This window comes from Taudactylus pleione, unplaced genomic scaffold, assembly GCF_031769625.1.
Source record: "Taudactylus pleione unplaced genomic scaffold, aTauple2 ptg000090l, whole genome shotgun sequence".
Classification (NCBI taxonomy): domain Eukaryota; kingdom Metazoa; phylum Chordata; class Amphibia; order Anura; family Myobatrachidae; genus Taudactylus; species Taudactylus pleione.
The window spans coordinates 3,175,389-3,199,432 of record NW_028284492.1 but is presented as its reverse complement, the minus strand read 5'-3'; the positions used below and the strand labels follow the sequence as shown (position 1 = coordinate 3,199,432).

General features: G+C 42.6%; 1 protein-coding gene across 3 annotated transcripts in view; it reads right to left on the bottom strand.

The window, feature by feature from the left end:
- CHD7 (chromodomain helicase DNA binding protein 7) overlaps nt 1-24,044 on the bottom strand; it is a 129,917-nt gene that overhangs the window by 60,148 nt on the left and 45,725 nt on the right. For all 3 annotated transcript variants that reach the window (XM_088469315.1, XM_088469314.1, XM_088469316.1), the window contains exon 3: nt 6,886-7,298. In XM_088469315.1, the coding sequence (XP_088325441.1) occupies nt 6,886-7,298 (413 nt within the window). The remainder of the gene's footprint in view (nt 1-6,885; nt 7,299-24,044) is intronic.

Sequence of the window (24,044 nt, the reverse complement as noted above, 5' to 3'; positions counted from 1 at the left end):
TTTTCCAGCCTACTGTGCAACACTACAACGTATACTGCTGGTTTTTGACAGGCATATGTGACATACACTTACAATTATGTCTAACACTTTATTTTACTGTCATATATACGCATTAGCAAATAGACATCAATAAAACTTCAAAAATCTCTGATACAACGGAACTAAAATACATCTCAGGTATAAACATTATAATATATGAAGGAGCAATGAAGCGAGCACCTATCAGCCAATCACAAGCTGCTCGCCAGTGCTGGTGACAGCTCCCTTCCTCGTCATCTAGTATTCGCACCTCCCCCATGCCACACAGAAATACAGTTGTATTGGCAACACGATTGCCTAGTTGCTCGTCTACATCCGTTCGCAATGGTGCCAACATGACCTCACTGTACCCGGCAGGTTCCTGAACAACGCAAATCTTCATAGGTGCGTATGCTTGCGCCCACTCTCAGGGCATGCACATGCACCTATAACACACAAGATACCCTAACCTGTGCCAATGTTTTGTTTGCCCATTTGGCGTTACATTATAAAGCTTCAGTTTTGTTTTCCCTAAACACTGTGCAAAGTGATGAAGTTATTGCTATGTATAAATAAATAAAAAAAATGCACATGAATAAAGCCTTTAATGTGACAATATATACTGCAATACGCTGAAAAAGTTTCCTATATAAAGTTAAAACTTTAAAATAAAAGCAGACTGAAATGGACAAAAAAGCCCCCAAGGCAAGAAAGCAGAGACAGGACTATTCCTGAGCGTCCTGGTGTTTATAGTGCACATGGACAGAAGTCTACCGTAGCATGAGGCTCCATTTCCAGCCTTTATTTCCGCTCTAACTGCCACAAATTATACAACACTACAGCTGAACGCTGGGCCCCTTTCCTTTCATCTGCACGCCAAGAGCAATCACATTACCCTGGTAACCAGCACCCACGTGACCAGCACCTGCTCTTCTGGCTGGATGCCATTGACTCAAGCCATCTGCTTCCCTCAATCAGCTTTCAAACATTGGCAACACCTGCACTGCCGCGTTTTGTGGTCCCCTTGTATTTATTTTTTTTTTTTATATATATTTTTTTTTATTAGTATCCTAGTGAATCAGTGCAAAGGGGGGAAAAAAGGCAAACAAAATAAGAAAAACAAAACTGCTTTAACACATTGCTCTCCATTTAATTTTTGCAAACACATCCACAGGAACAACATGAAGCAAAAAGTAAGCGTGCTTCGGATTGCTTAGTAGCTAGGCATTTTAATGGTTAAACATGCCCCACCCCACACACCCTAACCAAGACCACCACCCTCAGCGAGTTGTGTAAAGGACCAGAGGCAACCTTAAGTCTTCCAGCTCCGTGCCAACAACATGTACAAAGCAGTAAAGTGAAAAATAAATCAAAGCGCTCTCTATGAATATTCATGAACAACGTTCTTAATTTTAAAAAGCAGTTCATCTGTAAACAGGAGAATCAATGCTTATCTGAAGGGGAGCGCGTACAACAGTCATGATTGCAGGCCGCAGATTGAATAACTCATGCCGACCAGTGAGTCCGTTTAATTGTTAATAAAAAAAACTGAAATGCAAGGAAAAAAAAACTCAAACAGGAGTTGCACAAGTGAAAATGTATATAGCCACCCGTACAACTTTAACACAAATACAAGATATTCTGTAGACACCAGATAATGTATTATACAGCACAGGCAGCAGCTCCGGGGTTACATGGAAAAAAAGCTTGCTATCTCCAAAGACAAGTAAAAGGTCCCCATAGATCTGCGATGGATCGTTGCGATGTAGCGATCCTGCAACTTAGCTTCGCAGGATCACTGAAATCCAACATGTTGGATTTCACAGATATGCCGATCACGATCAAAAAATGATCGTGATTGTCGGATCGGTGAAATTTAACATGTAGAATTTCACCGATCCCGTGACAGATCATGGAACAATCGATGGCCGCCGGTCGGCATTTCCGACCGGCGTTTCCGATTCCATTGCTACGATCCGTAGATGTATGGGGGCCTTTAATCACACAGCATCCACAGCACAGACAAGAGAAAGCAACACTTCTAATTACAGCGTGGCCCTGCAATCAGCAATGTTTACATAGCGAACCCCGTCTCACTCAAGACACATGTATACAGTGATCAGAAAGTTTTGGATATTTTCCAAAGTGATTAACAAGGTAATAACAAAGGGGTGAAAAAAAATAAAATAACAAAAAAAACAAAACAATCTTTCCTATGCTGTACATCAGGGAGTATGATTCCCAACTGAGCAATGATCCCCAAAACGATGATACGGCTCATCCAGAACAACGACAGGAGCCGAAGAATCTCTTAACCTGATACTCAAGAGACCACCACACATGCCGCTCAAAACAACAGAAAAAAAGACAAAAGTCATCTTCTCTGCTCAACAAAAATGTATGCAACCATAGGAGGGGATGCGGTCAATATCCCGACCGCGGAGATTCCAGTGCTCAGAATGCTGGTGCCAGAATACCGACACCTATCAGACTTTGTATCCTAACCCTGTTGGGATGCTGGCGTCAGGATCCCGAGCGCCGACATGCCATACTCGGAATCCCGACAATGCCGGCGCCGGAATCCCGAAGGTAAGTACCGGGGTTAGGTGACGCTTAGCGTTAGGCACTAGGGGGAGGGTTAGGGTTGGGCACTAAGGGGGAGGTTAGGTTTAGGCAATGGGGAGGGAAGATGAGGGTAGGGAGAGGGGGAGGGTTAGGATCAGTGGCAGATCTCATCTAGGGGCTGCGAGGCTGCAGCCCCCCCAGTAAAATCCGCCCCTTCAGTGAGTCAATGCAGTCCACTGCCTTCCCATTGGAAGTGCCATCTGCCAGTCATGCTGAAGACAGGCAGCCAGGGGGAGGTGTCTCCACCTGGGACTGCCAGTCCGGGCTGCGATCAGCAGAGAGCAGCTTCCAGTGGAAGCCACTGCTCTGCCTTTCAGGCTTTCCTACAGGGCTTCTCGGGGCTGCAAACAATGCAGCCGCGAGAAGCTGGTGTTAAGCGCGCGCATGCACGACGCCACCGCTGCTCATGTGCCGATCCAGACACCTGCCAGATTCATTGAGCAGACACCGGGACCCAAGCCAGCAGCAGCGGCAGCCCCCCCTCAGATAAGAGGCAGGAGCAGCTGCTGGTTAGGATACTGACCGATAGGTGTTGGTGTCCTAAAGAGGTCGGGATGCCGGTGTCAGGATTCTGACTATCACATCCCAAGCGCCGACATCCCGTACCCATCCCTATAGGAGAGCACTTTCTCTACTCAGAAAAACTTTAAAAAGGGACTTGACAGCATACATCCTCAACAGTTCTTGAGCAATGTAGGGTAGAGGGGGCAAGAGGCTGAAGAGTTGGAGAGCTTTTCTCCCAGGTTAGAGAGTTATTATGGCGTTACTACTTGCACTTTGCCATATATTTGGTGACATCATGTGATATTAGAAATGAGCCCGTGTAAGATAGTCAAGGGTTCACGGGCACAAATTAAAACAATGTAAGATTAGATATTCTGAAGTCACCATATTACTGTAGAATTTGATCCATGAGTATACATATACAGATCAAATTCTACTATCTTTATCTATTAACAGCAAAATGTTGTAGATATAGTAATGGCTAGAAAAAGAAAAAAAAAAAAAAAAAAGACTCATTCAAAAGCTAGGAACCCCATCGGTTATCTTAGGATAGACAGTTAATACTTTGTAATGAGGTATGTGTTCTCTGAAAGGGAGGGCTACCATCATAAGTCCCTGTCCAGTTGTGAAATTCAGCAATCGGACATCAAAGATGAAGAATATATAAAAAGAGGAAAAAGTTTTATCCCATCTTGTTACAGAGGTGTCACGTAATGAAAGGCAACGGACCACAGGAGATACAAAGGTTTCATGTCAATTAATCTTTAGTTATGAAGACATCAGACACCGCATAAAACGCATACTATTGTACGAAACATTTCAGTTAGCTACACAATCCTTTCTGAAGAAGTCACCATCAAATGTATATAATTCTGGATTCTTGTGTGTCGGGATGTTATGCCGAGTACACACTGGGAGGATGTTATGATTTGGCAGATTTGGTCAAATCGTAACGACATTTTGTGCATGCACAATATGCGCGCTCCCGCAGTCACATGCGACGTCATCAGGTTTGATGTGGTGCACATCAAACCTGACTATAGCGCATGCGGCCCCATTCAGCAGGACGCAATAACAGGATGAACACTGAGGACTCTGCGAAACCCATAATTTTTAAATAGAATATCGGTACATTATATGACTTTATATTCACTTAATTCTTAATGTATGTACTGAGCACAAAGCAGAGTTGAAAGCAAAGTGGCAGAAGTTTCTTCCACAATGCTGTCGCGCAACTAAAAGCGTATATTTGCCCGTATGCAGTGTTGAACGCACTACCACATGGCTGTACACTTTGTTTAAAGCTCATCATTGTTTGGGTGCACTTGCATCAGCCCAACCTATTCTTGGTGCAAGCAATACGCCTGGAAACAGCTGCATCTGTACTTCTATCCAATTCTGCAGACTCAACAATTTGGTGGAAATGCGCCTCTCTGATCTTTGGCTATGTGAGAATGACCTGTTACGCCATCGTCAGTCACAAGTGGAGAGGAGAGACGGCCATATTACTCTCTCACCAGTAATTGCGTATGCTTCCTTCCCAAGCATGCACGCGCTCAGCAAACTGACATACATTCAACTCTACATTAGTCCCATTATATAGTTGATGCATGCAAATGGCAGTGCAATAGTGATAATCATGCCATTCCTACATATCGGATTATGTTGGGCCACAGGAGGAGTCAGACATTCCAGACAAAAAGTTCATTGTTACAGAGTTCCAGAGTGAAAACCTGGGACCCTCCAGAAAAAAAACAGAACACATGGGAGTCCAAGGTCCACATCGTGAATGTGGTTCAACACCTCATACCGAAGGAACACCATAAGGTAGTGTAGATTGGACCAGTTAACACACACTTTGCAATGGTCAGAATATGGGACCACTGATTAATGCACACAATACACTATTGCTGCACTGATGATCTCAAAAAGCATGCTCTAAAACAGTGGTTCTCAAACTCGGTCCTCAGGACCCCACACAGGTCACATTTTCCAGATCACCCAGCACGAGCACAGATGTATTCATTACTCACTGACACATTTTAAAAGATCAACAGGTGGAGCTAATTATTTCACTTGTAATTCTGTGAGAATACCTGCAAAATATTGGGGTCCTGAGGACCGAGTTTGAGAACCTGTGCTCTAAAATGTGAGGACAAAGTATAAGGCTTTATCTATGCCAGTGATTCCCAACCTCGGTCCTCAAGGCACACTAACAGTCCTGGTTTTAGTGATATCCATGCTTAAGCACAGATGGCTAAATCAAAATAACTGAGATACTAATTAAGTCACATGTGCTCAAGTATAGCTATCCTTAAAACCTGGACTGTTCGTGTGCCTTGAGGACCGTGTTGGGAAACCCTGATCTATGCTAATACAGGCATTATTTGAATATGCGCAGTGTAGGAGCCCCTGTTAACACAATTATAAAAGTGTACAGATTTTGAGGACGGAACAAATATTATTGAGAATATAGCCAATCAATTCACCAGGACCCAGATACATTACTGAGACAAAAAGCTTGTCTGTTGTTCCTAATGAACAAATTGGCTACAAACTCATGAAAACTGGTTCAAGCCACAAAATGGCTCCCTCCACATGGTGTGGGTGAGTGGTACACTAATATAACTAACGTAACAAATGGATCTTGAATTGCATGTGATTTATGTAGAACACAATGCACCGCCACAGGGGAGGAGGAGTATTGTGTTGCTACATTCTACACCTGCAATATAAAGCTTTCGACCCAGAGTTACATGAACGACTAGGACGACGTATTGGGCAGATGATGCAGCAATTTGATGGAGACAATTCTTAGTAAAGGTTTTCCCACAAAACCTGAAAATTGTAAAATTCTCAGAAAGCATTGTAAATTCTAACACTAATCTGACGTATATTTTAATCCTAATGAAAACAGTGTTTCTGAGCCGATTTGGATTAGGTACTTCTGACTGTGCCTCCATCTGGAAATTATATACTTCCCAACACTGGTCACAGCTTGAAAAACAGGTTCAGATGTTTGGAAACCATTCAGAACAGTTGTAAAACATTTTCTGAATCCAAACGCAGAAATTAGACTTTTACAGTATTTCCTAATGCTGCACTGGCAATTACTGCTTATATTTGAACATATGTTTGCATACCATTTCATACTGATATTACAAAGTGCTGTATACAGTAAATACCTTTATATAACATATGTTGTTAATAGCATACAAAGTATCTCACTGCAGAGTTGGGCAGATGCTAACTGTTCATTGATTATCCTCTTTCACTGGCTTCCAACAAAATCACACTGGTACTTTAATACAACCTTATTTTTATCACACGAACAAGCAATAGGCAGAAACATTTACGAGCAAAGTATATGACACTAGATCAGCCAATCTGACTTCTTGGTCTTAGTGTGGTCATGGGGTGCCCATAACTACGTTGTATTATTGCTGCTCACCCACTTCCACTTCGGTTATAGTTAAAAAAGTTAGTAAGAGCCATGCAATGTATTGGCCAGACACAAGGTAGGAACATGGCAGAAATGTTGTCCAAAACTCAATTGCCAGACCCTAACTTTTCTATAGACCCATTTGGATGTACTGTGTGCCAGAATGTTTCACAGATTAGATTATTTATAGAAAATAAGAACAGAACCAACTATTACAGAGTTCAAAAACTGCAGTAAATGACTCAGTACACCTAGTAAGTGCCCATTTTAAACATGGAAACTCGTGTTGTGCCTACCTTGCCTTCTTGCTGGACTTTGCTTTTGGTGTTGTTGTCTTCACCTTTTTCTCTTTTGGTTCTTTGGGAGTTTTGGGCTGTTTAGGAGCCTTAGGTTCCTTCGGCTCTTTCTTCGCTTTGGGCTCTTTTGGCTCCTTGGGCTCTTTTTTAACCTTAGGCTTTTTCTTTTTCTTACCATCTGGTGCTCCCTCAATTGAGAACTCCGGGTTCTGCCCAGGGAAACCTTCCTGACCAAAACCCTTACTGGCATTATCCGCTGTAATATGGTTATTTTTTTTCTTCCTTTTCTTTTGCGGTGGCTGAGTCTGCATTGATGGCAAGAAGTCTTCTGTATGCATTAAAGAAGCATTGGGGCCACCAATCCGAGTCATATCCGGCATAGATTTATCAAGATAAGGTTCAGATGGGGAATGCTGAAACAAAGAAAAATTTGATTTGGTAAGACGTTAAATAAGACCAGAAACTTTTTTTTTATTTAATCAACACAAATTGAAGATTTTTTTATGCTGAGCTATGAAAAACACAAATGTATGGTATCTTTGTAGCAATAAAATGTTTCATAAAATACAAAAAAAAAAAATCAGTAGTCCAGGTGGTATTGTAGTGAATATGTCCAGGGATTCAATAACCCAGACTGTTTTCACACAATATTGTTCATCTAATACTACCTCATAAATAAGAAACAGCTTTAATATATGGTTGCTCATCAAATTGGAAGTTTTTTTCAGAATTGTTTTTATTATTATTTAGTTGCTTACTTGACAAACAGGCAAATAAAACAAAACATAAAAACACAACTGTGATGTGACTTTGTCTGACTTGTTGCATGCAAAAAATCATGTCCTTTGTCCAGTCATGTACATCTATCTACATGTTGTTGCTGGAGAGAAGCTTTATGACAACAGAACCCTAAATAGACAATGTGTGTGACTGCATGTTGTTTCCCCATGTGTCATTTATTGCATGCTACTACCGTAGAGTCCCTCTTTTCATAAGTTTTCAGTTTTTTTGGAGCAGGTTTCATTCTTTCAGCCTGAAGCACTTCTGAGAAGGCACCATTTACAGATTCATTTTTAAACAAACTATTTATGTAAGAAAAGTGTGCACTGTATTCATTTTCATTATGCACTTAATACATAGATGTACTGTATTGTATATGTTACATTAGTGTAAGAGTGTTATCTGCATTTATGATTGGAAAAAAAAGTCACTTTTCAATGAGGGTCTGAAACCTAAACCCACCATATGAGCAGTACAGCATGGGGAGACGCATCACAAGTGCATAACTCCCAACATTGGAGGTCTCCTCTGTGGGTTGTGAGAATGGCCATGCCTCCAGTAGGCATTGTCTCACCCTTCAGTGGGGGTTTCCTTTTTAACCCGGGTAGGACTTTCTTCATTAAAAGGTCTTTTTTTAGTGTTTTCTCTACAGCATATTGGGACAAACATCCTGATTGCAGAACAGTCCTCAAAAATGGGACTGTACTGCAAAGGTGGGACAGTAGGGAAGCGATGTAAAAGTGCTGCAAAACGTGTGCAAATATGTAAGATTAGCAGTAGTGTATATATAACACACACACACACACGATTACTATTTATATCACGTCTCTTTAGAGTAGAGATGCAGGACTTTATCACCCGATAATGGCTCATAACAGGGAACAGTAGCATGTACCTTGATTAGATGAAAGGTTCCACAACTCTGCCATAAGTGTAGCAATAGACTTGCACTAACCAACTACTGTGACTCCCAATGGTTAGGCATTTTCCTTACCAACTAATATCACAGGATAACAGCATTTTGTTACCTGTATGCCAGAGTCATCCTCTTCTTCTGGCGAAGGGGGAGGGGTTTTGTCTAATTCAACATTTTCAGCGCCTTCCACTCCTGCTAGGCTTCATATTTATTAGTGATCCTGCTAGGCTGTTTTAGTGGGGTGCTAGGAAGTAACTGGAGACTAAAATAAGCATCTACAGTTATAGAGAGAGGTACGTGGGGGAGAAATGTCTGAAGTGTTGCACTGTTTAGTGAACAAGTGACACCTTACATATTCTAAGGAAAACCACTTCTGTAAACACTGAAAGAACAGATGGCTTGTCCTAAATAGGCAGAGGAGAAAGCAAAAACAACCCCCCTTCCCCCCACACACATACCCCCCTATAGAACTCATAAAATGCCCCTATAGATTTCAGTAAAACTAGTAGTGTTTTGTCATTAAGTTAGAGCAATTAAATGCAACTCAAGCAGTTATTAAACATTACTATTTATATTATGGAAGTGTATAGTAATGTAGGCAAATAGTAAAACCACCACAAAATATAAAACAACAATCAGTCCATCATGCAACCTGCCCAATCTGTTTCATGAAAGCAGAGCGGATGTAATCTTTTTATCTATCATTACCAACTGCAGAGCCGGAGCCAGATCCTGAGACTGGGTACGAGCTATGCGATATGTCGTTCAATCAGCCGACAAACGACGTATCACAGTGCATCGGCAGGCATGGACAGACTATATGTCTGAACGACATCGTTCACAGACATATCGCATCTGTCTTGCAGCATAGCCGATACTGATATATCGGCACATCTGGCTATGGGCGGCCAAATTTCAATGCCCACCCAGTTGTGATGTCAGTACAGACACATCGAGTGGCAGATTGGTAAGACAATACACACTTACCAATCTGTCACTTGGTCTGTAGATCCCTGAATAGGTGGATATGTCGTTCAGGTGTGTACCCACCTTGAGGAGCAAGCTGGCGTTTATTAGGCCCATAATTTATCTGGGAGCTTGGATTTTAGTACATACTAATGTAAGGTCTAAAATGAAGTGGGCTACAGGACCTCTGACGTCACAATCATGTGACCTGCGACAAAAGGGGGAGGAGCAAGGTTCAGAATATGAAGCCAAAAGTGTACCCTCACAGGCTCAATTTGCTGGCCACACTTCAGGCATGGTTGCAAGCTTCGCTCTGCACTGGATTATATCCCACCTCCATGTCCACGTGGATAGTAAAAGTGGTAGCTGACGGGCACTGCCATAGCGGTCACATGGTTGTGACGTCAGAGGAACTTCTGGCAACTTGGATCTAGCATCAACCGTAAAAAAAAACAGGCAGCTGCCCTTACAGTGGAAAATGCAGCATCCTGCACACCATAGATTTCAAAGTTGGTAAAAGAGGCATCATTTAAATTAAATATGTTTGTCGCCTCTACCAGAAACTAGAGATGAGCGGTTCGGATTCTGTGGAATTCGAACGGCTCAGCACATAGGGGATCAGAGTCCACCCGAACCCTGTTCGGGTGTCCCCCGCCTGACTCGGATCCCCGTTCGGGGCCGAACGGCGGCCACCTGATGTCGGATTCTCGCTAGAGAATCCGACATCAGGGCTCCTCGAGTGTAGGGCAGACCGTTGTGATAGCGGTCTGCTCTACACAGAACAAACACACAGCCGCCAGCGGCAGCTGTGTGTTTGTTACAGCAGCCAATGAGAGTCACACAGACTCTCATTGGCTGCTGCACGGAGGGAGCTGGCTAGAGCTCACTCAGGAGCTACGTCTTCCGGCTCCCTCTTCGTCGCGTGGCAGCAGAGGGTACGGCGGCTGGAGCGGGGACACAGGTAAGTTTTTTTTTTGTTTTTTTTTTATGTGTGTATGGGGGTCTGCTAATGGGGGGGCCTACTACTGGGGGGGCATACTACTACTGGAGGCACTGCATAGGGGGCCCTACTACTACTAAGGGGCACTGCATAGGGGGCACCACTACTGGGGGCATTGTGTAAAAGGGGCACTACTGTGTGTCGTAACATAAATAAGAGACTCTACTTTATGGTGTAATGTGAATCAGGGGCACTATGTGCGGTGTAATGTGAATAAGATTGTGCACTGTGACTCCTAGGGCCATAGCCCACTTTGTGAACAAGTACTGTGATTCTGCTGGCCGTACCCCACAGGGTGGGTGCACTACTTTTCATTTCTGCCACTGCTGTGTGGTAATGTGTCCTAGATGTGCTTTATACTGTGGTGTCTGTGTCGTTGTGCCGCTGCTCTGTCGCTTAGTAACCAGTCAGCTTACTGCAACCTTTGGCCAATAATGTTGAAAACAATATTATAAGCTGTGAGGTGGTCTAAATTGACTGGAAATGAATGTTATTGAGGTTAATACTCTAGGAAGAAAAAAAGACCAATTTATGTAATTTTAGCTTGTTTTGTCAATTTTTGTAAAAAAAATCCAAATCCAAAGCCGGACGACGAATTAGAACCAAATCCAAATCCGGCAAAAATGCACATCCCTACCGAAAACTATATGCAATTTACAGCACAGGCTAAATAGGCGATAACAATGACTAGCATATACAATGTATGTGGAATCTATAGCCTAAACATACAGACAGGTCATGAATATCACTGTATAACTGATATCCAATCGCTTTTACTGCTTTATTGAGATCAGCGGGGCACTATGACACAGTGGTTAGCAATGCTACCTCACATGTGAATGATGAAATATTCAATGTAACTCCATTCGTAATATGTAGTACACTATGTAAACAATTTGAATGCTAAGAAGAATGACAGGTGACCATTAGAGAAGTAAAATTCCTACCATAAATATGTTTAAAGTATATCATCTTAATTAAAAATAAGCACAGTGTGTGCAGGTGAAAGGTCAGTGAGTGTCTGGACCATGCATTTTACCTCTATGCATTATGTACAGTGATCCACTTTACTGCTAAAGGAAAATTTAGTCATAAACTACTGAAGTGTTTTTTTTCTACATGTGCTGATTAAATTTGGATAACGGTTCTAAAATAGAAGCCTAATTCCCACCTGATCAGTGCAATGCAAACATTCATCAGCCCATGGGAGTCATTTTAGCATTTTACAAACCCCAGCTTTGTCCTTTTTATAATTAAAATGTAAAAACATATTAAAATAATAATTATAGGCAAGGACAAAAATAGGCAAACAGGTAAAACCACTCATTTTTTCACCTACAAATAAGGCACAAAAGTAAAACCACTCTCCCCATGTTTGAAACAACAGCTGTTGAAATCAGTAAATCATTTTAATAGTTTTCCTCCCTGTACTTTGCTTGCTGACTTAGCTCTGAGAAAATCTGTCCTATTTCAGTAGTCAGGAGACATGTACATGTAGATACCTCCCTCATGTTTTCATAGCTGTGCGCATATAATATTGTTTGACAAACTTTCTATTCCATTTTATTGAAAACAGCCAATCACATCAAAGAACTGTTCACTTTAGAAAAAAAAGGAACATAGCCTAATTTATCACACCCTTGCCAACAGCGCTGTACTACAATATTAATAAGCTAATCAACTTGAAATTCAATTAATGTTTTAAAATTGCACGGTAGTAAATTTGGTATCTTCAGAGGTGCCCTGCTTTTGTGTTAAAAGTTTCCTTTATTAAGTCGAGATTGCAAAAAAAAAAAAAAAAAGTATAAAAGGCAGGTATCCATTACCCAATTAAACATAGCGATTGAACGATGTACGGTAGTTATTGTACAATCGCTCGTTAATCAGGCATGCGATTCTTGGAAACGACCAGCGATGCGCGCTCCCGCTGGTCGTTTCCGACATCAATCATTGCCCGAACATGCTGGTCAATCTACTGATAACGACAGATTGACTATGTTCGGGGATGATGGAGAGTGCTTACACTGAACCACAGTGTAGGCACTTCAGGGGATGGGGAACGATGGTACGATTACGATGTCGTAATCGTACAGTCTTCCCTGGGTCGGGTAGTGGATGTGCGGCATAACAGTATAATTAACAATTTTAAATAAAATCATTGCTACAAATGTAACACACACACACACAAACAGAAGTCTGCAACATAACCTGTAAAAAAAAAATGTTATTTGCGTTGTTGCAAACTGGGCCTATGTAAAGATAGCTGGATGAGGATATAATCCAATGAAAGGTATAAAAGGTAACACCAGGGGAAGGGCAGAGTGCTCTCAATCCGGATTATGCCCAAACATCCCTAGTTGACACTTTCCTACAACAATCACTTACCTATATAATGCTTTGAGCAGAAAAAGCCATGACAGAAAAAAAGCCAAGGAACTGAAGGACATTTATACTTATTGAAGGATTCCCTACATGATAACTGTGTTAGCTGCTGACTAAAGATTTCCAGTGAAAGCACATCTTAGGTTATATGAAACAACCATTTATGGTGAAGTATTCCTGAAAGTGTGTCATTAATATTTTAGTCCACAAGCAACTCATGAGAGAAGAGATGGCAACTGGAGTACACTCTAAATATCCAATATCTGAAAATAAGCTCAGACAGAGCCGACCTATGCGTGCCATTTGCTAAGAATACTGCATTCAGACTAATACTCCCTTAAAACATTCAAAAAGGGAGGAATGTGATTGTTTTTGGATGCCAGTAAGTACTAGGCGTCCGACGGGCAATATTCAATTGATTTTCCGATGGGTGAGAGTGCCGCAGGTGGCCATTAACTAGCGCACCTGTTCAAATGCACAGTGATTAGCCATTTAAAGCGGCTAAACTCGTGCAAACTACTGGGCGCGGTGAGTTTGGGCAGCCAAAAGCACGACTGAGTGGATTTCTGCTCACCAGCTCAGGAGGGTGTGAGCAGAAATAATGGGCACCTGCCCAGCAGCACAACAGGTGAATAGTTCCCGTCACTTTAGAGTAAACAACTGAATTTCCTCCAAAGGCTTAAAAAAAGATATAAAAAGGTATAAAACGAGATTCCCTCTGCCCAACAATCTCTCGGTTTAGAACCTTAGTGAAAGCTATCAACAAGTCCACACAATTTGAGCATTTTCTATGTAATATGTTTTCTCTGTCAGTTTAAATTCTAAATCAAAAGCAATTTAGCTAAAGTATATTTAGAATGGGATGTAGTTATGAGACCGGCGGCCGCATGGCCACCGGTCTCAATCCCGACACAGTAATTTATCATAGGCGTCGAAATACCGGCACCTAGGTTAATCCCGACGCCGGAACGCCGGACCAATCGCCCTCAGCCGGGGGTAAGTATACACTTAGCCGGGGATGGGGGGGTTAGGTTTAGGGATCCCCGGGGGGACTTAGGGTTAGACACCCCCCCCCCCCCCGGGGAAGGTTAGGTTTAGAGACCCCCGGGGGGACTTAGGGCTAGGCTAGGGGACGGGGGGGGTTAGGTTTAGGGACCCCCAGGGGGACTTCGGGTTAGGAAACCCCCCCCCCAGGGAAGGTTAGGGTTAGGCACTAGAGAGGTGGAGATTAGGGTTACACACCCCACCGGGAGGGTTAGGTTTAGGGTGCGGGGAGGTTAGGCACCCCTAAGAGAGGGTTAGAGTTAGGGATAGTATACTTACCTGCGCTGTCGGGATTTTGAACCATCGGGCCGCCGACGTCGGGATCTGAGCCGCCGATATGTAGTCCTGCGGTCATTCATACTGATTCCATTTAGAACATCCCCGATTCCAAAAAATACACAAATCGGATTTCATATGAAAAGGCATCTTGCAACATTCAGGTGACTGGGTCAATACGGGAATAGAGAATAGGGTGGGAATGCATGATTACGACAATTTGCTCAAACTGGATTGTGAAATCAGAAAACACAGGCAGAAGAATACCACTACTATGCCTGCATATGCTGCCATCTATGTACCATGAGGACAGGGCAGAGTGCACATTTGTAGTGATATTATTGCTCCACAAAAGCACTGAGAGACCGGCACTAGCCCAGGATAGTTGACCACCAATATATGTGCCAAATTTGTGATCCCCTCACACAGCTTTCAGGACAAGTGGCAGGATGAGGACTACTATGGCCAGCATAGACTGACATTAAAAGGAGTCATGACCAATGGGATTTGACATCGTAACATCTCTTTCAATTCTGTTCTCTAATATCTCTATTTTAGACTTAACATAGCTCACCGCATTGTCCAATTATAGGACGTCCCATGTGCAGGACTAAATGCTCTTGCATTATAAAAAGGGTTAAATGAAATCTTTCATACTGAGAATTGCAAGCTAACAAAATCATGCTTTCAAATCCATCACAAACAAACCATAACTACTGGAAAAGTTGTCAAGACTGGTTCCTAGCATTTCTAAAACATCAGTAAAAGTGTGTAAATAAGTATCAGAAAGGGAAACATTGGTCTTGATGACCCTACAACCACTGGCATTTGGGGTAAAAAGCATCATCCGTTATATTTTTGCATCTATAGCAAGTGAGCATATTGGGGATAATGGAATGTTCTCCATCATGTCCCATAAACACAAAATATGTCAATACTGGCATGGAATGGAACACCAGTTGGTAGGAGCCTTTAAGCTGGCCACATGTGCAATCTTTTGTTTATATACAATTGTGTTTCTCTGCCATCACTATAAAAGGGATGTAATACCAACCGCCGGCTTCCAAACGTTCTAATCCCGGCGTGGTAGTAATGACAGGCGTCTAAATATAGACGCCAGTCATTAACCAGACGCCGGAAGACCGACGTCCGGCATCCCGATAGAAGTGATGCCGGGCTTGGACAGCCAGAAGGAGGGGTGTTGGGGGGGCTCAGGTTAGGCACCCTCCGGGGGACTTAGGTTTAGGCGGCGGGGAAGGGGGAGGGTTAGGTTTAGGCACTTGAGGGGGGAGAGGTTAGGGTTAGGCACCCCTAAGGGAGGGTTAGGGGGGGGGGAATTGGGATAGCGATACTTACCTTAGGGACGATCGGGATTTTCACCCTTGCCAGGCTGCCGCTGTTTGGATTTTAATATCTACTACACCCCTATATAATTATGAAAAACGTGATACAATTCAACTTTTTTCATCAGACTGTGGGGTATATTTACAAAAGTGAGTTTTTAGAAATGGAGATGTTGCCCATAGCAACCAATCAGATTCTACTTTACATTTACACCTTCTAGAGGAAAATAGCTAGAAACAGATTGGTTACTATTGGCAACATCTCCACTTCTAGATACTCTCACTTAAATAAATTTACCTGTGAGCCAAACATTGATGATAGGTACACACTTTAATCAGTTGTCCAGTCCTTTAAAAGTTTTCCCCCTAAAGCTGGGTACACACTGGAGCAATGTCGGGCCGATATGTCACTTTGTAATGACATATCGCCTGCATTGCTCAGCGTGTACACGTTTGCGCACTCCCGCGGTCGCTAGCGAGGTTTCACATCAAACCAAGTGATATCGCTAGTGGCCAGTGCATTGTTAATGAATGACTTAACGGTGATCATAATGTCGTTCAGTAAAGTCATCCAGTGTGGACGAACAATCACTGCTGAGGGGGATTTATTCCGATGTCGGAACGAATGCCTGTTGCTCCAGTATGTACCAAGCTCAAGACAAATAGATGACCAATTTGCCCATGTAACATCTGATTGTATTGGATCTATTGTTGCAATTTCAAGGTCTCAGAAATTGTTGAACTCCTGGAATTTTCACACACCTCAGTCTTCTAGAGTTCACAGAGAATGGTGTGCAAAACGAAAAACATCCATTAATACCCCTCTCAGACATACAGAGAATCCCGGGAATATGGCCTGGCTCAGCCAAATTCCCGGGTTACCGCGTATGCCTGAAAGGTACCTACCCAGGAACACGTTCCCGGGTAGCCAACCCTTCAATCGACTAGAGAATTTTTCCTGCTTATGTCTGAATGGTGCTACTCAATGTAAAACATTGAGTTGGCAGCGCAGAGCGCCCTATAGGACGCTCAACGCTGCCGCTCACGACCCCCCGCACCGGTGGCTGTGTCACAGTAGATCGCGACAGAGGACCCCAGCCGGACACCGGGGACACCCTCCAGCGCTGGAGACCGCCAACAGGTCTCTGCCACAGCGGGCCGCCCGCACTCCTGCTGGACCACCAGAGCAGTACATTAACGGAAGGGGTTCTATCTCTTGCCCATTGGAGGGGGGATGGCAAATAAAGATTAAAACAATTTTATTAATAACATTTAAAAAAAATGACTTGATTGGTCGGCTGCCTGCTGCATTTTGATGACCTAATCAGCGGCAGCCGGAGAGGGGATAGACTAGGAAGGGCAGATGGCATAGGAGAGGCAGGTAATCTAAAAAACCCTGCTCTTGTCTGAAAGGGGTCTACCTGGGAATTTTGTGAAAGGTGGGTCTCGGCCAAATACCCGGGAATTTGCCCAGGATAAATTACCGGGTCTGAAAGGGATATGAGTGGTAGTTCTGTGGGCAGAGAGATGACCAGACTGGTTTAAGCTGACAGAAAGGAGACATTAACGCGTTACAGCAGTGTTATGTAGAAGTGCATCTCAGAATGCACCACATGTCGTACCTTGATGGTCTGCAGCAGCAGACCACCACACAGGAGTTCACTGCTCTCATCTACTGTAAAACAGGAAACTGACACACTAGCATAAACAGGGTAGCCAAATTCAAGATTGGCCTGACGCATCTCAATTTCTGCAGTGACATGGTAGGGTCAGAATTTGATGTAAATGACATGGATCCATCTTACCATGTGTGATATGCTCAGGTTAGTGTGGTTGTAAAAGGTGTGGAAATGTGTTCCCTTTAAAGTCAGACTACCCAACTTTTAATGGCTACTTTCAGCAGGATAATGAGCCATTTAGCAAAGCACACATAATCTGAAGTTAGTTCCATTAACTTCGTTGGCCCCTATTCACTAGATCTCAATCTAATGAAGCACCTTTGGGATAGATGTGTCTAATGGGAGATTTGTAGCATAAATGAACTGCCAACAAATCTGCAGCAACAGTGTGATGCTATCATGTCACCATGGACCAGAAAACTGAATGCTTCCAGGACCTTACTGGATTCCCTTGAAGAAGTCCCCAGACGGTTGAGAAGTGTAGGGACCGATCTACCCTTCTTCTCACTACAGCCACATTTGTGAGCTTGGACTATTTACATTGCTACCCGCACTATATCAGGTGGTTCCTGACTAAAAGGATACAACAAGGACTTCACCATGACTTAAGCTAGGTACACGCTACACCAGAAGTTCTCAAACCCGATCCTCAGGACCGCACATACGTCACGTTTTCCAGGTCACTTAGCAGGAGCACAGGTGTATTCATTACTCACGGACACATTTTAAAAGATCCACAGGTGGAGATTATTTAACTTGTGATTCTGTGAGGAGACCTGCAAAACATGCACTGTTTGGGGTCCTGAGGATAGAGTTTGAGAACCTGTGCACTACACAATGCGTACCCAGTATGACATCGCCGTCGACGGGACCCTGCATGCAGCAAGTGCATACACACTTGTCGATGTCGGGTCCGATAGGGGGGAGCTATGAGTCATGCTGCATTCCACAGCATGGCATAGTTAGCGACATCCCCCGTGTGCCCTGCAGCAGGGCTGCTGAGGAATGTCGCCAGCGACCCACAGGAGCGCGCATATCATGGGTACACACTAGACGATGTACCCGATATATCGCTCCATTGCGCGGGATCGGACATATCGTCTAGTGTGTACCCAGCGTAACAGATAAGCACCTTGGTTTTTTTTCTATTCTATGCAAGTTTTAATGATTTTCATGTTTGCAGTGTTATATTTATAAAAATATTGCACTATGGAGAATTTGCTTTTATTCCCAGATGCCATTTGGAAGCCTATACGTGAAGACATATACAAAGCATAAAACAGATAAACATTATAAAAAAGTTTTACTATCTGATATGCAGATTTTACTGCTAGCACAGCACAAAGTACTTTATTTTCCAAACCCTTAACCCACTGATGGGCAATATCATACTATTGTGATTTTTATTTCTTGTATGCTGCTTTACTGGGGTCCTGAGATTGTGAGGATATAATCTATATGCATTTGAAAGCCACGTCGAAATAAGTACTATATATGAAATATAACAGATAAATCTTAAAGAATTACCATCTGGTACACAGACTTGTCTTCTAGAATGACACCAAACACTTCATTATGGTGGCCAATCCCGGGATTTTAGGATTAGTCATCACTTGCGCTTTTGTTTTTTTTTAATGCCTGGCAGTGCCAAGCACATGCAGCAGACGGCTCAGACGCTGCACGGCTGCCCCCGGTAGTGAACGCGACGTGATGTCAGAGGTCAAGCTGTGCTGCCCGGCATCAGACTCGCCGTCTGCACCACACTTAAGCAGAGGACTTGCTGCTGCTTGGCGGGGCGGCCGCGTGTATCATTACAGCGGGAGCCAGCCCAGGAGAGAGGAGTCGGACCACACAAGCGAAGGGCGCTACTCAGGGGGATAAGGGCGAGAGATACAAGGACTGAGGGACAGAGAGAGATAAGGACAGAGGGATGGGAGAATGATGGAGTGCAGCCACTGAGTTCTGCTTCTGTCTGCCAGTGCCACCACCAACTCCTGAGATTTAGGGGTCTATTTACTAAGCAGTTAGGAAAAGTGATAAAGTGCCAGCCCCCAACTGTCATTTTTCAAACACAGCCTGTGAGATGGCAGTTAGGAGCGGATTGGCTGGCATCTTATCACTTTTCCTAACACTGCTTAGTAAATAGACCCCTTGGCATTTTTCAATCCCGAATGCAGCGATTGAAAAAAGACCGGGATTGACCTCCCTAATGAGCACCTTACTTCTCTACCTGCCACACCATCTTTGATCTTATTACACTATTGTGAGTTTTTCTTTCAAATGTATTGAATCCATGTACAAATGAGACATGCCAGACAGATCATTGAATGGTATTTACTAATCCAAGAATCCCTTGACAGATAAGCATCACTAATTTTTATATTTGGTACTAACAATATCATACATACTGTTACCACTTCTACATTCTTAAATATTACACTATAAGGCACAAGTCCTTTCTCTACCATTTTAGATTTTCCTGACTGAGCTACCTAATTAGTATATTGAATGATAAGCTGCCACCCAAACACCTAAACAACTAAAGATAAAACTCTTTCATCCAAATCATCAGACTTTATACAAAACTCGACTATTTAACAGTATATTGTAGACAAATTAAAACGCTATAACGTCAATTATTGTATATAAAAAGGTGTAGCTGTAAGGCTAGCACCGTTACCTGTTTAGCAGTCATATACATATATTGTGACAAAAACACTGGGAAAATGGTCAGTCATATATATGCCCCAGGTTTTTTTTTTTTTTTTTTTTTATTAACTTCTGTCTGGTAGACAGAAGCTGATTTGCAGCCTTGTTTGCCAGACCACCTGTGAGAGGCTGATAATGGGTGTGGCAGTCTTGCTAGTCAGTCTCTCACTACCTAGGGAGTAGGCTGACAGACAGCGCTAAGGATTTATAAAAGTGTTTTAGTGTGTGTGTGTGTGTGTGTGTGTGTGTGTGTGTATAGAGTTAGTGACAGGCAATATTGAATTGTTGTGACGCTGGGCGCAAGTGGCGTAGCAGATAGTTTTTGTGCTGAAAATGCAGGGGATTAGCCAAGTAAAGCAGCTAATCAAGTCTAAAAGCTGGGCGCAATAAGGTAATGGCACCATAAGCCGTAATTTGGTCGGATTTCTGCTCGCACTTCAGGATACGCCCAGTGGCACAAATAACTGAATAACGCCTGACGATCTTTGGGCCTCCAAAAACAATTGAACACCCTCCTTAGAATTTCGCTCAAAATACATCCAAAAACATTACATGTGAAGGAATCCTACATATAACAAGCTCTCGGGGAAAGCAAAAAATGTAAAGGTCTCAAGTTTGGTCAATGAAGGTAAACATTTACATCTGCCCTGATGTACTTATTACACAACCAGTTTATTATTATTTCACCAGTTTCGATAATAAGGGGTCTATTTACTAAGCAGTGTTACAGAGTGAAAAGTGATAAGGTGCCAGCCACTCAGCTCCCAACTGTCATCTCACAGGCTGTGTTTGAAAAATGACAGTTGGGAGCTGGTTGGCTGGTACTTTATCCGTTTTCACTCTGTCTCCTAACGCTGCTTAGTAAATAGAAACCTAAGAGAGCTAAATAGGAATTATTTTTACGCTGCCCGTATAAACCTATAAACTGTAAACTCATACTGCCTGAGTGTGTTTGGGGGAAAACAAACAAGTGCCCACAGACCTTTCCTGTAGGTATGTGCAGACAGTTTATATCACGTGACAAATTTATGCAGTGCACCCACAGATTTCTTGGAGGTTTGGTGCTTAATTCACAATGGGTGTTTGAGCACAGGTAGTAGAAATGCTGGCACACACAATACCATACAAGAGCACAACACTATTACCAAAATTGTTAGTCCAAAAATGTCACTATTTAAGAAGAAAAGGTCACCTTGAGCAAGCCCCCAAACATCTCTCTGCAGTTACCGGTAGTAGCTTGACAGAAGGTGAGTGCAGAGCACAACGGTTTATAATCAGACCTGTCGGAAACACTTACTGAGAATAGCTCTGCATGTAAGACTGGAGCTTTAATAGATTAACATGCTATAAAGTGAAGCTAAACTATCACTCCCGCAGGAGTCTGCAATGCATTAAAGCCAAATAGGACTCATCAATAGCAGAGTCTACAGTTGGAACGTTACCATAATGCTTTAAAGGCAAAACTTTTAAAACACTGTTATGTTCACTGCAGCAAATGTTTTATATGGCTGGTTGGAAATTAGAATTTAATTTTTTTTGTTATATAAAATATTTTCAAATCTAAAAAACACAGGTTATATACAAGCAATTTATATTATACTATTTCACCCAAGAACTTGTCTTAGCAACTTAAGAGTATAAAATGTGTGTATTACGGTGCTAAAAACAAAGGCAAGATTTTTTCTTTATTTTGTTTTCAAGCAAGGGAGATGTTCAGTTTAGATCTCTATTATTGCCAGCTCCAAGATTTTTCTCGTGCTATTCCTACCTTTGGAACTTTTTCCCTATCAGACTCTCCCACCTCTCTGCAAATCTTCAAATGGGCTCTCATAACCCACTACTTCATCAAGGCCTATCAGCTCTCATACTAACCCACTACTACATGCTCTTTCCTCCCAGTCAACCCCATCTGTAGGCCCCCATACATCAGAGATTGATTGCAGCAATCGTGCAATTTGCAATCGATTGTGTATAAAAATCTTTCCCTTTTTCAATCGATTGTGGCAAGTCTGCAATCTGCAATCGATTGAAAAAGGGAAAGATTTTTATACACAATCGATTGCAAATTGCACGATTGCTGTAATCAATCTCTGATGTATGGGGGCCTTTAGTCAGGCGCCTGTTGGTCTGCCCCTCCCCTTTAGAATGTAATCTCTCACGAGCAGGGCCCTCTTCCCTCATGTGCTTCTCCTTATACTTTCTTCTACTCCTTACTCCCCACAAGGGCACCAAACACTTCATTGCCATCTCCCTGCTGCTTATTTTGAGTGCTTTAATCGTAAATGTATAAACCATGTCCGTATCCTGTAATGTATTGTACTGTAAGTCACTGGTTTCTTGTTCACTTATTTGTTTATGTACTTTGTAAAGGCACTGCGGAACACTTGTGGCACCATATAAAAGATAAGAATAATAAAGCCTGTTTTACCCAACACTAATGCTGGCCATACACCTGCACGATTTCGGGCCCATTGCGAATCATAAGATGGATCTTGTGAAAATCGTGTATTTTTTTTTAGTAAGATTCGGTCCGATGCGCGCTCCCGCAGCTCCTATAAGCGGATCTTATGATCAGATGTGCAGCACATCTTGTCTATCGTATCGTGTGCAGATCGTGCTGTTTATTTTGTTCATGCGATCCATTGTGGGGCAATTCAAGTCATTTCAATGACTGTTTCCCAATGAGCGCGTGATCGTACGACAGATCCTGTGCTAAGAAAAACAACAAATATGCTGACGGGACTGCCAGGGAGTCGGATGGTGAATCGTGTGGAAATGCTGGTCGTACAGGTGTATGGCCAGTATAGCAGACAACCCAAAATTTCCTGCTTTTCCCTGCCACTAAAGTTAGGTCACCAAGATCATAATGCCCTGGTTAACTGACACTCCCACGCTGCAGACACCAATGCAGAGTTGAACGCAAGTTCGTTTTTCGGACATAGTGTGTTTTCGCACTTTGCACACTCCACAGTCAAACATGAGCAAGTACAGGCGATGCAGAATCACCCGCAAGTCACTCGCACCTCCATTTGCAGCTAAAGGGGCATAACTGAGTGGTGCCAGGGCGTTCACACATAGGTAAAGTTCAGTGAAGGTGTTTTGACAGAACAGCAGGTTATGCAGAGTACTTATAGCAGTTTTCTGAGGTGTTTTTTGCACAATGGATAGGGCTGATACAGGTGAGCACCAATGACAATACAACTGCAGGTTTGGTCACAATAACGGGACATCAAGTGGGGATACCGCGATTTATGAACATACCAATAGAGATGGGGTAACAGGGAAAATGAAAACACCAAATATAATTAAACTGAAATGTCATTACATTTTGCATTACAAATAATTATGTTGTTACATGGTTTTTAATATGTTCTGTTGGAATGTTCATATAACTGCACTGACTTGCATGTAATTGGATTGACCCCCTATGACCGAAAGGCCACAGAATCAAACACTGCATTTTCTGCTATTAGATTTTATTTCACACATAATGGAAAATATTGGATAATACATTTAATCAAAATTTGTCAGTCAATTAGGCATTATACAGGTACAGAAAATGTTGTTGCTACTAGGGCTCGGGAGTCGGTAACCAAACATCTGTTAGTAAAATAGGAGTCTGGCTTACCGACTACACAACCCTGATTTCCAGTGTCACAATGGGCTACAGGAGTGGGTGCAAATGAGCATTTCAAAAGAGATGTGGTAAAAATTACCAATTAACATTTAATGGGAGTTACTGAATTCAGCGTGATCCCCGGTTGTGGATAATATTGGCCATATACTGTAGCGCCAACATCACAAGTTTTCCCCTAGCAACTCTATGTGGTGCGAGAGAACCTTTGTGATACAAGCCGGTGAGAGAGTCTGTCTCGGAGTGGCACATCGCGTCCAATAAGATACTGAATCAATTGCAAGAAATTAATGATTAGCTACCTTTGAAACGTTTATGACAGGAAGGAGTTTACATCACGTTACAAATGTATTCTTTATAGTCTATAGTTTCAGGACTCGTAACAAAATAACTCATAATGTAGGAAAGAAAAAAAAAACGAGAAAGTTGT